The sequence below is a fragment of the Urocitellus parryii genome, chromosome 6 (genome assembly GCF_045843805.1).
Source record: "Urocitellus parryii isolate mUroPar1 chromosome 6, mUroPar1.hap1, whole genome shotgun sequence".
NCBI lineage: Eukaryota > Metazoa > Chordata > Mammalia > Rodentia > Sciuridae > Urocitellus > Urocitellus parryii.
Genome location: NC_135536.1, coordinates 125,113,151 through 125,128,201, shown reverse-complemented (window position 1 = coordinate 125,128,201; position 15,051 = coordinate 125,113,151). Strand labels below are relative to the sequence as shown.

The 15,051-nt window shown below is 43.0% G+C and overlaps 1 protein-coding gene across 1 annotated transcript in view; it reads right to left on the bottom strand.

The window, feature by feature from the left end:
- The window catches only part of Atp10a (ATPase phospholipid transporting 10A (putative)), a 186,169-nt gene that overhangs the window by 97,119 nt on the left and 73,999 nt on the right, over nt 1-15,051 (bottom strand). Inside the window, exon 2 of the mRNA XM_077800152.1 lies at nt 1,307-1,511. Within this exon, the coding sequence (XP_077656278.1) occupies nt 1,307-1,511 (205 nt within the window). The remainder of the gene's footprint in view (nt 1-1,306; nt 1,512-15,051) is intronic.

Here is a 15,051-nt window from a genome sequence, read left to right as displayed (position 1 = left end):
AGTTCCGGTGGAGGGAGTTCCAGTTGTGGTGTGGTGTCCCTGGAAGGACAGTGGCGTTTGGGGGAGTTCGGAAATAAAGTTTGTTCCTGCTTGAGTGGCTCGTGATTTGTGCCCAGCCAGACTGCGGCAAGGTGATGCACTTGGAGTGGTCTAACCTCTGGCTCAAGACCTCCCACTTGCCAAGGCAAGGTGTGAAGCCTACAGGAAACAGGGACCTATTTGGCCTTTTGGAAATGTATACAGGTCCTTCACTTATGAGAGTGACCAAGGGGGAATTGCACAAATGTTTCTGGGCAGGAGGCATCCCCCCAAAATTATGCCCAATGAACTGTTCCACACAAAATGCTCTTCTCAAGATCCATTAACTACGAAATGAAGCCAATTGCTCCAGATAAGCCCAGTGGATTCTGATTCTAAGGCCAAGAAGAATCCCCTACAGGACTCCTCTCTGGGATCATGGAGAAGTCTGTGGTGACAGAGAAAGAAAATCCCCAACAGCATCCTCCCTGTACATGCAGGAACTCATTTCCTTGAACCACTTCTGAAAGCATCCTTCAGGGTAGGCCAATGGCCAGACCCCCAAGGCATGCCTCAGATGAGCAATCCAGGACAGAACAGGCTTAGGAGGAAGAGGGGGCTTTGTAGAGCACGTTTTCCTGCTAGACACCTCCTGATCTCCAAGGATTCATATCACTTTAATTTCACCCCGTGTTAGCACTGTGTGTCCCCTGTATAGACCTGGAGCTGGGCATGGACAGAAAGTTAAGAACCCCCTGGTGGAATTTGCTTTTCTTGGCCAATAGGCTTTATTGTGAGTGCATGGTCAAAACTACTTCCCTTCCAACTCTTCACCCCCCCAACCCTCCTGCACAGTGGCTGGTACATACCTGAGACAAAACTCAACTGTGGAAGATGTGGTGCTGATCTTAGAAACTCCCCTGGAGAGAAAATGTTCCTGAGCTACATGCTGGGAATAGGCCATGACTTCTGCTACACTGCCATTTGATGAACCAGCACCATGGCTCAGTAAATGTTTCCTGTAACTTTACAGGGTCTCTAAATAACATTGTGAGAAACTCATAAGTGTCCAATGGAAATTAGAGGTAGAAAAAGTAAGTCCTGCTCCCCAAATTCATAGGCTGACCATGGGATCAAGCAGGCAAGAGTTCTCTCAGACTCTCAGTTTCATCTATATGAAAATAAACCTGGCCTGACAGAAGAGAAAATGCAGATGCCCTGAGCCCACCAGAGGGGCCACATGTGTGGCCCAGATGCCTGTGATGTCCTGGAAACATGAGTCACTTACAAGCTCTGAGAAGCCACGGACCACTTGCCGTCGCTTCAGGTTGGTCTCTCCATCCAGGTTGGCAGTCTCGATGTGGCACAGCCCATCGGGGTCACTGGAGGAGAGCAGCAGAATGTCTGCAGGGATGATCTCATTGCAGCGAAGACGCACAAAGTCTCCCACACGGATTTCTTTCCAGAATCGGTTCACATACTTCTTTTCTTCCCTGATAAAAAGACTTTAGTTAATAAGACTAGTAAGAGGTTGATCACAACTAAACTGTGACGAATATCTGGAGGCCAACTATCAAATTTTATTTTTGCACAAGATGGGAATTTCTATAATAAAAACTTTTAAAAAGAATATTCATAAATCCACATATGGTACAACCCCATTTATATGAAATGTTCCAACAGGCAAAGCTATAGAGACAGAAAGTGGGTTAGTGGCTGCTATGGTTGAGAAGGGAAGTGAAGATGACTGCTTAATGAGTCAGGGTTTTCTTCAGGGGTGAGGAAAAGATTCTGGAACTAAAGAGTGGTTATGAGTTGCCCAATATTGTGAATGCACTAAATACCATCGAACTGCTCACTTTACAATGGTTATAGTGACCACACTGACACATATACCCAAAAGAACTAAGAACCTTGCAAGCCAATGCTCATTGCTATGAAACTAGAATTTCTCCATTCTACTGTTGGGAGGGGTCTAAGCCTATTTTAATGTTAGCAGCTAAAAAAGGCAGGGGGTGCTGGCCAGCATCACTGAGGGTCAGTCAGCAAAAGTGGATTCTGCTCCACTACCATCAGGTGGTGTGTTGTGGCCCTTTAAGGCAAACTATGCCCTCCAGTTTTGCAGCAGACCCCAGAAACTCACCACCATTTTCTTCTTTTGGGGTCATTGGGTCATAAATTCAACAAATGAAATCCATAGATGAGAAGAGTGACTACAAAAGAGTAGGATTTATTCATGTGGGAAGAGACAGAGCTCTCGAAAGATGAGGTGGGACCCACGGTGAGAGGGGACCAGAAGGAGTTACCAACTCAAAGTGTGCTAGGCTAGGGCTTTATATAGCACTTGGGTCAATGCTATTGGTCCACATTTATGCTAATCAGGCTTTGAAAATGTACTAACATTGTAGGTTAATCCTTGAGTGAATTTCCATTCAGGTCTGCCCCACTTCCGTTTACTTGCCATTCTGCCTGCAATTCCAGCTTCCCAAGAGGTTGACGTTGGCAGATTGTGATGCTCAGGAGTTGCAGGTTGCGTCATTATGTGAAACGGATGTCTGGCTGGGCCAGATGACAAGTCAGCATGCCCTGGCTTGTGTTGGCCCTGGCTCACTGGGCCCCAGCTGCATGCTAGCAAGAGAGATCCTAACACCCAGGGCCAGTGGGTGCTGCCCATACTCCAGCCACCTGGGCCACATCTCCACCACTACACTACTGCTTCTTGGAAGAGATCTGTGGGCTGTGTGGCTCAGTGGCTGGGGAGCCATGTCGGCACCATTATACAGCCAAAATGTAGACTCCACCCCTGTCCTTCAACAGATGAATGGGTAAACAAATGTGGCATAGCCATACAATAGGATATTTACAGTCATAAAAAGGAATGCTATTGCCAGGCACGGTGGCATACACCTGTAATACCAGCAGCTCCAGAGGCTGAAGCAGGAGGATAACAAATTCAAAGTCAGCTTCATCAAAAGCAAGGTGCTAATCAACTCACTGAGACCTGTCTCTAAATAAAATCCAAAATAGGGCTGAGGATGTGACTCAGTGGTTGAGTGTCTCTCATCCAATCCCTGGTACCACCCCCCCACCCCGCCAAAAAAAGTAAGGCTATTATAATATAAACTCTATAATCAGAGTTTATAATATAAACTCTGATGATTTTGTGCTATTTGAAAATAAGCCATTTTACAAAAGGACAAATGTGTAATTCTACTTACATCAGTACCTAGAGTAGGCAAATTAGCAGAGAGAGAAAGTAGATTACAAGTTACCAAGGGTTGGGGGTGTGGAAAGCAGGCTCCGAGCTACTCCATGATGTACAGAACAATAGTTTTCAGGCTGTGTTTAGTCCTGAGTTACTCCATTTGTAAATCAGTAGTTTTCCATGAGTTACTCCCTTCTGCATGCAAGTGTCAAGGTGGAATGGCTCTACGTCTTGTGCAAGGGAATAACCACCATCTCTCCAGAACAACTATAAGGCACAAGTTGATAAACAACTTATTCATGCCAATTTATCAAGCTAAATCAGGAGCACCTGGACACATGGACATCCTAAAATATATCAGAAACCTTAGACACAGGAGATTATCAATCCCACCAGACATAACCCCCTCCCCTAAGACTCAAAAGGAGGAGTTCCCCAAGACTGAATATGGTGGCACCCTGACCCTGTCACCTGGTCAGTAGTCATGAACCTTGAAAGGCGAGTGACTCACCTGAGACAGAGATGCGACCAAGAGATTTTACTAGGAGGCTGCCCAAAGGGGAAGAAAAGAAGAGGCAGAGAGCAGAGAGAGGAGAGGAGGAGGACAGAGAGAAAGAGAAAGAGAGTAGAGAGAGAGGAGAGAAAGAAGAGGAAGAGAGCAGAGAGAAAGAGTGAAGAGGGGAGAGAGTATGAGCTTGCAAGCCTGGGCTTAAGACGGGTTTCGGAGGTGACGTGGCGGGTGCTGACGGGGAGGTGACTCAGGAATGGTGAGTGGAAGCTGTGTCCAGCAGAAAAACTTTGAATTTGGCACCCTTCGGCTTGGTGCCCTTCGGAGAGGAAGTGGGGGGGGGGTAAGGGATTATGTGATGTTCTTCATAGATGGAAACTTAACTTCAGCGGGGAGTCTCCCACACACCCAAAAAACTTGCCCAGGAAAATTGCAACCCTCCCATTCTCTGTCCTGGACTCCAGCTTAGCTGTTTTCTCTTCCTCCTGAGAATGACGCAGAGCCCCCTTCAAGCTGGCACCTCAAGCTGACACTCTGAAACTGCCACCCATTTGAAACATGGCCTTGACAACTATGCAGAACTGGTTTGTTAAAACTCTCATCTTCACATTGGTATCTGCTCTCTGCCTTTGCTTTTGACACAGCATCTATAACCCTGCGACTGCCTTAAGCCTTTCTTGGTCTTTCTGTTACCTACATATACATCACTGTGTGGAGTATGATGTGTGACTTGATTGTTACAGGTATTAGAAATTAAGATTGGAATGGAATAAAAGAACTTGTGATTGAACAACCCATGACTACCAGGTGGCTCATGAGTATTCAGTAAACTGCAACCAATGAAAGTGACATAACCCCTGGGCTGGGGATGTGGCTCAAGCGGTAGCACGCTCACCTGGCATGCGCGGGGCGCTGGGTTCGATCCTCAACACCACATAAAAATAAAAAAATATAGATATATAAAAAAAAGAAAGTGACATGACCCATGAATTTATTGTTATTCAATAAATTTTGACACTGTGGAAAAACAAAAGGTGTTTGGTCTGTGTTAAAGGCAAATCTTGCTCATGACAGGGGAGGAAGGATGAGGAGTTATTAACCAGTGCAAAGTTGCTATTTGCATGAGAAGAAAGTTTGGGTGATAGCTGAACTCTGTGAATGTACACTTTAAAATTGTCAAAACAGGGCTGGGGCTGTAGCTCGGTGGTAAAGTGCTCGCCTCACATATGTGAGGCACTGGGTTCGATCCTCAGCACCACACAAAAATAAATAAACATACTGTGTGTTCATCTAAAACTAAAAAAAAAAAAAAAAAAAAAAAAACTTTAAAAAAATTAAACAATTGTTAAAATGAAAAATTTTATGTTATGTATATTTTATCACAATAAAAACTCATTTAAAAACTTTAGACCATATGAAACTAGACTTAAAGTGCAAGAGGTTAACGGATTACTAGGCAATAAAGGACAGGTGTTGTATTTCTGACCTGGGCTTGACCCTGGCTCCACCTTGCTACATTTCATTGTACTCATCTGCAGAATGGAGGTAATACCAGATCCATCCTCTAGGTGCAGATGAAGCATGTAACACAATCTACTTGCTAAGCACCATGCTTAACCCAGTCAGTCTTCAGATCCTGCTAATTACTATGAGTAGAAATTTACATGAAAACATTATTTGTAGATTTATTCTCTAGTTATTCTTTTTTTCCTTTTTTTAGCCTCTGGAAAAATAGAATCACTAATTCAAAAGAAGGTCATTTTTAAGAGATCCTTGAAGGCAATTTTGAACATTTAAGTAGATGAACAAGAATTTATCTTAACATTCTATGCCATGCGAAGAAAGTTCATCAACAAATCTTCTGGGTAATACTGTTGGGTAATAAAGTACTAAATTCATTTCTTGTTAATGATAATTGAAATGAAGCCTCTTTAAAATTAAAAGCAATTTCCTGACAACTACTTTCAGCATCTACAGTTTCCTCTCTTATTGAGAATAAAAACCTAAAAGCTACCCCCTGGACCAGTGGTGCCAAGAAAACTAACTGTAACATGTTTCTGACTGTCACAGCCTAGCCAAATCTACCTGGTTCTACATACATTCATTTCCTGCTTTTTGTCCATGGTACCCCTTCTTTCATAAAGGTTGTTTACTGAGCCCCTGAAGTTGGATATTTGAGATTAAAAAATTTTTTTTTTCTTCTACCTCCCTAAAAGCTGGCTTTGCATAAATTTATTTTCTTTAAAGTTTCAGTGGAACCAGTGCCAGAACCTTGGATTCCCAATAACAAACTTCTTACTTCTCTTCCTCATCTGAGTTTTCCATAGAGGGAGAGGATTCAGGCAGAAAGTTTGGATCTTGAGGTGGACAGTGTTGGCCACATCCAACTTGATACCGCAGCTTTGGATGCCAAGTATAGAGCTTGCATGGCTGGAAAACCACCCATCAACGTTTCCACCTGTTTTACTTCATAGTGCAGATTTGATAAAACCCTTGGAAAACTTCAAGGGATCCTAGTCACCAGCTAGTTGCTGAAGAGTAAAGTTCTCCCTTCTACCTTTTATTATTATTATTATTATTATTATTATTATTATTTGTAGATGGACACAATATCTTTATTTATTTATTTTTATGTGGGGCTGAGAATCGAACCCAGTGCCCCATACATGTAAGGCAGGCACTCTACCACTGAGTTACAGCACCCACCTTTTTTTTTTTTTTTTTTTTAACTGAAGGGGCCTTGCTATGTGCCCAGGCTGGCCTTCAACTCCCAGGATCAAGCCATCCTCCCGCATCAGCCTCGGAATCACAGGAACTGCAGGCACATAGCACCACTCCCAGCTCCCTTATACTTTAAGCCTCTATTTTTCTTGTGTTTCTCTAACTCAAGATCCACTAAATTAATTATGTACAAAGCATAGCTCTAGGCATTCTAAAGTGAGTGAAGAAAATTTAAATACAGCATCTATTCTTGAAAACGAATGAAAGGCCAAACATACCATTAGATAGCACTTTTGGGGACCTGTAGCATCAAGCCCCTGAATGGGACCAAAGAGGTTCTTCCTGAGCCATCTTAAAAGCAAAGCATGTCTCAGAGCGGTTTCTCTGGCTCTGAAATTTTTGGTCTCCTATAGTCACTTGGGTCCACCATAGTTAGCTCAAGGAACCAGGGGTCCTGGCCACAGCTAAGGCCCATCTCATGAAGGCCCAGCCCCAAGGTCAGCTGGCTCAGAGATGAGGCACAGGAGTGGTAGTCCATCATATGGCCTTCTTGCTTCCTTACTGTCAGTCTCTGACCTCGTCTGAGAACAGAGAGATAGCCTTGATGTTAGACAGATTAAACACTTTAATCATATTCAAAGTTTCTTTTTCAAAGGCCAAACCTTGATTTTATATCATTATAACCTTTAGTTTTTCAGTCTTCCTTATCATAACCACAGAAAGTACAGAGCAATTTGAAAGGGTCTGTCCTTTTTGGAACAGTTTCCCAAATATGTCACCATTCTGGTGCAGAGGAAGGAAGCATATACTCTCCATCAACAGGGCAGGCTTTGGTCTGAGAGGGTCCCCGACAGTGTGGTCCTGGGATTAATCCCAGGACAGTGATGATGGGAAGGAGGAGGAGGAGGAGGAAGAGGAGGAGGAGGAGGAGGAGGAAGAGGAGGAGGAGGAAGAGGAGGAGGAGGAGGAGGGATGCCGCTCTTTGGCCACACAGTACTATGTTAAGTTTATGTTAACTTCATTCCATTTATAAACCTCATTGAAAATAAAGTCAGCTTCCATCTGCTTTGATATCATGAAGCATCATCTTGCCTGCCCCATCCATGCACAATTTTAGAATGATAACTTTAGAGGAGGCATTTGGGCCCTGAATAAGATTCTCCTACAGCTTCCACAGGGCCGAGCAACAGGGGGGTGCCTTGAGGAGATGTGGACTCAGGCCACAGTCCTCATTGGGGCGGCAGGGCGGGTGTCCTCAGGTGAGCCACAGAATATAAGTGTTGCTCCAGGATGCCTGAAGGAATCCCAGCCCCCAAGTAATGATACTGCAAGCTGCAGGGATTCCTATCTTGAGTAACCTTTCAAACCCAGACTCAGGAATTACTTGTTAAAAAAAAAACCCAAAAACATAAGGGAGTCCCCTTTATTGCTTCGACAGACCAAAGGGAGGGGGTTCCTCAGTGAGACCACAGATGTGCACTATTTTCAGGTAGAGCTGGGAGCTACACCAACACCACAGTGTCCCTGTCTGCTGCATCTTTCATATTTATTCTTTTTATGATTTCTATATACATTTTATGTTTATATATAATATATGTAGCCCTCCTTTCCTAATGTTATGGGATGCCTTACGTGTCCCCCATACACAAATTTGTATGTTGAAGTCCTAACCCCCCACCCCCCACCCCCGTACCTCAGAATATGACTGCATTTGGAGATAGTGTCTTTATAGAAGGAACTGAGCTACAATGAGATTATAGGATGGGCCCTAATCCAATATGACAAGTGTCCTTGTAAGAAAAGAGACTACAGAGATGTGCACTCACAAAGGAAAAGGCCATGTGAGGACACAAGCAGATCTCTGTAGGTTAAGGAGTAAGGGCTCAGAAGAAAACAACTCTACAGACACCATGGTTCACGGGCTTCCAGCCTCCAGAATAAATTTCTGTTGTTTAAATCACCCAGTCTTTGTTATCACAGCCAGAGATACCTGGGCACTTTCTTATGACAGATAGGGATAACTCATACAAGTCACATGTCACACAACCACCTCAAGGCCGGTCAACACCAGACCATCTGACTCTAGAAAGTACGACCTTTGCATCTTAGGGTTAGGGTTAGGGTTAGGGTTCCTAGAAGCATTTGCTGGAGTAGGGTTAGACAAAGGACATGTGCAGATGAACCACACTGCAGTGGGAGCCTCTCTGCAATTGAAAGCAACTTCCTCATGCTGAGAGTAAAGCAGAGGGGCTGCCCGCATAACAGAAGCCAAGAAAGCCCAGAGTGGAGATTGTCCCTGCCCAATAGAATGACTGAGTTGGGCTGGGCGATAGCTCAGTGATAGAGCAATTACCTAGCATACACAAGGCCCTGAATTCGACCTCCAGCACTATAATCAATCAATAAACAGAATAAATAAATTAGTAGAGTTTACAACAGTCACATTCTTCAATACAACAAATGAGTTTACGGCAATTTTAGGAATTAACACGACTGAAATCGTTTGTCCAAATGGTATTCCTTCTAAGAACAGGTACTTCATGTGGGAGCAGTTCTGAGATGGTCCCAGGACCCCAATCCTTGGTGTACAGGCCTGTGCTGGGCTCCCCTGGGTGAGGTGGGGCCTGTGAATGGTAGCATAGTCACCAGAAATTCTGAAGATGGAACCAAAGTGACCAACATGTAAACTACAAACTGACCCAACAAGGAGACCACCCTGGTGAGCCTCACCTAGCCACATGAGTCCTGTTGATGTGAGCAAGGAGGGAAGTGTAAGAGGTCAAAAAAAGAAAAAAAAAAAAAAAAAAGGCCATATGACCAGGGGATGATGGTGCAGCCCTTAGGCATCGGCCAGCCAGAGAAGGGGCTATCTCATACTCCTAGTCCATTTTCTGCTGTTGACAATTGAATATCACTGAATGGATAATTTACAAATAACAAAGGCTTATTTCACTCAGAATTCTAGATGCTGAGAAGTCCAAGGTCTCAAGATGCAGCATCTTGACAAAGCCGCCTAGCTGTTAGGGACTCTCCGCAGAGTCCCAAGATGGCAGAGGCTGTCACGTGGCAAGGGGGTAACAAGAGCCAGAGCCATGATGACTTAAAATAGACCCACTCCTGAGATAGCCCATCAACTCATTAATTCATGAATAGATTAATCTACTCATGAGTGCTCTGCCTCTTAAAGGTCCCACCTGGTCTCACCTCTTAATAGCTCACAAGAGGATCAAATTTCAACACACATTGGGTAGGGACACCAAGCTATAGCACAGACCTGAATGCTGCCAAGCTTATGAGAAGTCACCCCCTTCCTCCCCAAAAAAGGAGTAAGAAGACCCAAGGTCTCCTATCAAGACTACAGCCCCAGTCCGTGCCTTGACCTCTGCCTGAGCAAAGAGCCCAGCTAATCCATGCTGATCCAGGGAACTGTGAGATCACATATTTGTGTGGTTTTTAGCTACTGACTTTGCAGCAATTTGTTACACACCATAGAAAATGGATGCACACCATACCCAACTTGGAACCCCCTTGCCACAGGGTGTTCTCAGCCACTTCAGGGCTCTGTAGAGTGTCCTCACTAGCAAGCAGGCCTTCACAAGACGCTACCCAAGACCTTGGACCTCTCAGCCTCCAGAACTGTGAGCCAAATAAACCTGTATTGTTTATAAATTACTCAGTCTGTGGTATTATGATGACGCAGTCTTGCCATACAGAAGCTAAAAGCTTCCCCCTCCCAGGCAGTTCATCTTCTCTACCGAGCAGCAAATGGGAAATGCCACTAGCATTTAGCTTTATAATATCCACAGCAGCAAAAATAATTACTCTAAGAGAAAAGACTGCAGAGAGAGGATGCTTAAAATCCAGATGAAAGTTCTCCCCCCACAAAGTGAGAGGCCATCAAAGGGTACAAATGAGGGATGAAAATGGGGGAAACACTGAGAATGTGCAGGTTTGGAAAATGAGCTTCTTCCTGACGGGTCACAAATAAGGTGCCTGGTTATTCGACAGGAATGACCACCTGTTCTTCCATCACCCGCAATACCTTGCTCAAAATTCCTGAAGGGCCTGAACTTGGAAATTGATCCAAGAATTTACAGAACCTTAGTGGAAAACGTAGGTGGCTTTTCTGAAACCTCACCCCATTATTTAAAAAATAAATTAAGATTCAGGCTGGAGTTGTGGCTCAATGGTAGAGCACTTGCCTAGCATGTGTGAGGCCCTAGGTTTGATCCTCAGCACCACATAAAAATAAACAAATAAAGGTGTTGTGTCCAACTACAACTAAAAAATAAATATTTAAATGAATAAATCAAGATGAAAGCACTGTTTTAATGTTCAAAAGAACCAATTCCAAAGCCACAGGAAAAAAAGCAAGTCTTTTCTGGAATTGTCACTGTCCAGCTTCCCCAGGAACTGGAAGCAGAACTGGCCATGGGTTGGCTGTTGTCTCTGTGACAAGACACCTTATCTCTCTGCCTGCTGTTTACTTAGTGGTAAAGCAAGGTTATTAAATAGATGACTTCAGTTGGTAGGACAAGGTAACACTTCTATGATTAGTTTGCCTCTTCAGGGGAAATTTGCTAACGTTTTATAATTAGGCACAAAGAGCTGGGGAGTTCTCATCTGGACCTTACTTGGTCAATACAAGACAATCCAGGAAAGAAAGAGTAGGGAAATGTTAGAAATAGGATGACTACTAACAATCAGTAAAAAAAAAAAAAAAAAAAAAGAAAGAAAGAAAGAAAGAAAGAAAGAAAAAAGAAAAATTACCATTTTTGATCTCTGGTCTAGGCTGAGCTAAACTATTAATTTTTACTAGTTATATTTTCAAGGCTATTAAGTGATTTCGTAACAGGAAGTAGTGGCTGAACTTGCATTCCTCCTGCCTCAGCCTCCCAAGCTGCTGGGATTACAGGCATGTGCCACCATACCCAAACGCTATTCAGTTCTTGATAGTCCTAAAGGGGAGAAAGAGATACAGTGACAGAGAAAGAGAAGAAGAGACCAGGGACAGATAGCTTTTTTCTTCCAGCCATGCCTCACTTGCTTATAGTTTTTTACCATCTCCCAGTCAGTTCATTCAAATGATTAATCCATTAAATGGCTTAATTCACCAATGAGGTCATAGCCATTGTGATCCATTGTGATCTGAACATTGCTGAATTGTCTCAACACATCAGCCCAACTTTTAAACATTCAGAGGAAATATGAATAATTGTTTTGTTAGTAAGATACAAATTATGGCCAACTGTATTCCTATTGATGTAGATAATGTAACATGATTTTATTATGTTGAAATATGATGTTTTATCAATAGGAAATGTAATAAACTGACAAGGAAATCAGAAGCAGTCTGATGCTTAGAAAGACATTTGCTTTTACATTATTGTTCCATGGCAGTAAAATAATATAAAATGATGCCAACCATGTAATCATATTTTATATGATTACACTTAAGTAGTACTTATTTGTATGCCCTATTTCATTGAAATCCTATGAGCAATTATGCTGTCTTTCTAATAAAAAAAAAACCACCACCACTTATTTTAATTCAAAGCCACAAATCAAATATAAGAGGCTCTTGCTGTTCATTTGTAGTATTTCTGATTTTATTAGTCCAAACTAAACACTTGGGCCTAGAGTTTTGGCTCCATGGCAGAAGGTTTGCTTAGCATGTGCAAGGCCCTGGGTTTCATACCCAGCATCATCTCTCTCTCACATATACACATACACATACACACACAATCATCATTTGCTTCAAAGTACAATGGAGAAAAATGCATGCACATGTGTGTGTGTGTGTCACACACACACACACACACACACACAGACATACTCATTAGGAAAGGTGAAGTCAGATAGTGGTCATGGCCACACTCAATTAGTGGTCATTGTTGGACCATCTGGTGATCTGTTTGAAGAGGGGACAGAGAGTCCAACTGTGAAAGACTTTGTGTTCAAGGAGCTGGTGGGGTCGAGTTGGGTGGGCTGGCAGGAGACATCACAGATAGAGATAACACACTGAGGTCTCCTGAGCAGAAGTGACAGGATCACTTATTGGAGTTGCTCTTGCTGAGATAAAACAGGAAGGAGTATGGGGAGAAAATAGGCAGAGATGAGAGCTGAGCACAGAGTGTGCAGGATGAGAGAGTATTGAGGAGTTGGGATGCCACCAAAGTGGCAGGAAGGTTAAACGCACACCCAAGGTAGGATTGTGACTAGTGGAAGCACTATGTCATCACAGGGATCCAGGATGGTCAAGGGATGGCCCCACATTTGGAAAATGAGAGGGCTCCATGGTGCCTATGCATGCCCAGTGAGCAGCCTCAGGCAAAAGCACAGGGCATTGCACCCACTGCTTCAACACTCTGCCTTCACCCTTCCATGGCAAAGTGAACACAGCTGGAAAAACAGTCACAGAACATATGAGTGTAATCACCATATTTTTGGAAACACTACTTCCAGTGGCACACCCATGAAAATAAAGGGGTCATCTTTCCTGGACATTCCTGGACTTCTTTATCTCCTCCCCAACCTATTCACACTACTCAAGCTCATTTCTCATCCAGTTTCACATCAGACTATTCAGCCTCTTGAATGTCAGAACTGTTCTTCAAAATTGCACCTCCATTGGAATGCCACGCAATTAGCAATTAGCAATGGCCATTGCTTTCAGTTTGGGTCTTTTGAGCAATATCAGCGGGAGGTCTAGATGATGAATTCCTCTCAGCATTGAGGACACCATTTTCATCTTAATAATATTAGTAATCACAACAGAAAAAAATTAAACAGTTCTTCCCTCAGTACCACTCATTAGGAACCAGTCACTGGATGGCAATTCATATCCTTTACCTCAAATAAGTTATCATGTGGTCGTAACAGTACATTCGCACTTACAGATGTGGAAAGGAACCCTGGAGCTCCAGGGTCTGTGACCCCATGGAGAGATCTTTTTTATTATATTTAGTATTAATTTTTAAAATTGTAGATGAACACAATAGCTTTATTTTATTTATTTATTTTTATGTGGTGCTCAGGATTGAACCCATTGCCTCATACATGCTAGGCAAGCTCTCAACTCCAGCCTGAGATCTGGTTTTGAAAGCACATCTGATCTGGTACTCTAAAGTCTACCAAGAAGACTTTCCATATACTAAGCAAAAACCTCTTCTCTCCCACCCCTTTTAAATCATGTAGCCAGAGACTAATGTGATCTGAGAATAAATATCACTATGCTTGAAAAAGGCTGGGAAAGCAGCCAGTTCCAGACCTATGCCAGTGTTTGAGACACAGAATAACAAATTTTAGTCCATTTGCCAAAACTCCCGCCTATTTGCAAACAACCAGGGGGTAGGGGGATTTGTCCAAGGTCAAAAATCACCAAATTGCTGTTTTTGCTACAAACTGGGACATGTGCTCTAAGTCAGCCCCAGTGGATTGAGAAATAAGCTCATCATTCACTGGGACTAAATGCAGCCAGGACCATTTGAGCGGCAGCTACAGAGGGATACAGCCCTGCTCACCTTGGGGACTTACTCTGCACTTCATAAGCTGCTTATTCTCCTGGCCAGGCTGACTTGGTAGCTCTAATAAGTGCTCCCAAATCAAGCAGGACACACCTGATATTTCTGTAAGCACAGGAAAGACCAAGGAACCCGTGTCTAATGCAGCAGCTGGACTGGCTTACAGGTTGCATCTGCACAAAGTTGCCCCACCCTTTTTCACAAAATCCTTCCTGCAGGAAATATTTATAAACAGTTCTAAATTGCTGGTTTTGAAATGATGAATAATTAATGATGATGCCTCACATCTGGCGGGTGCTTTCATTTGGGGTCACAAAGTCCCGGTGCATGCAGTCTCATCTAACTTAATGACTCATCCCCAGTAAGAGAGGGCTTAGGGCCTCATAGCCCCTTGAACCTGTCCTTAGACTTTAAGTTCTCCCAACTGCCACCAGATGGTTAAAAAATGACCACTAATTGAGTGTGGCCATGACCACTATCTGACTTCACCTTTCCTAATGTGTCTGTGTGTGTGTGCATGAATTTTTCCCCCATTACACTTCTAAAGCAAGCGATGATTGTGTGTGTATGTGTATGTGTGAGAGAGAGATGATGCTGGGTATGAAACCCAGGGCCTTGTACAAGCTAGGCAAACCCTCTGCCATGAAGCCCAAACTCTAGCCCCAAGTGTTTAATTTGGACTAATAAAATCAGAAATACTACAAATGAACAGCAAGAGCCTCTTACATTTGATTTGTGGTTTCGAATTAAAATAAGTGGTGGTGTTTTTTTTTTTATTAGAAAGACAGCATAATTGCTCATAGGATTTCAATGAAATAGGGCATACAAATAAGTACTACTTAAGTGTAATCATATAAAATATGATTACATGGTTGGCATCATTTTATATCATATTATTTTACTGCCATGGAACAATAATGTAAAAGCAAATGTCTTTCTAAGCATCAGACTGCTTCTGATTTCCTTGTCAGTTTATTACATTTCCTATTGATAAAACATCATATTTCAACATAATAAGATCATGTTACATTTTCTAAATCAATAGGAATACAGTTGGCCAGAAATATCTGCATAAT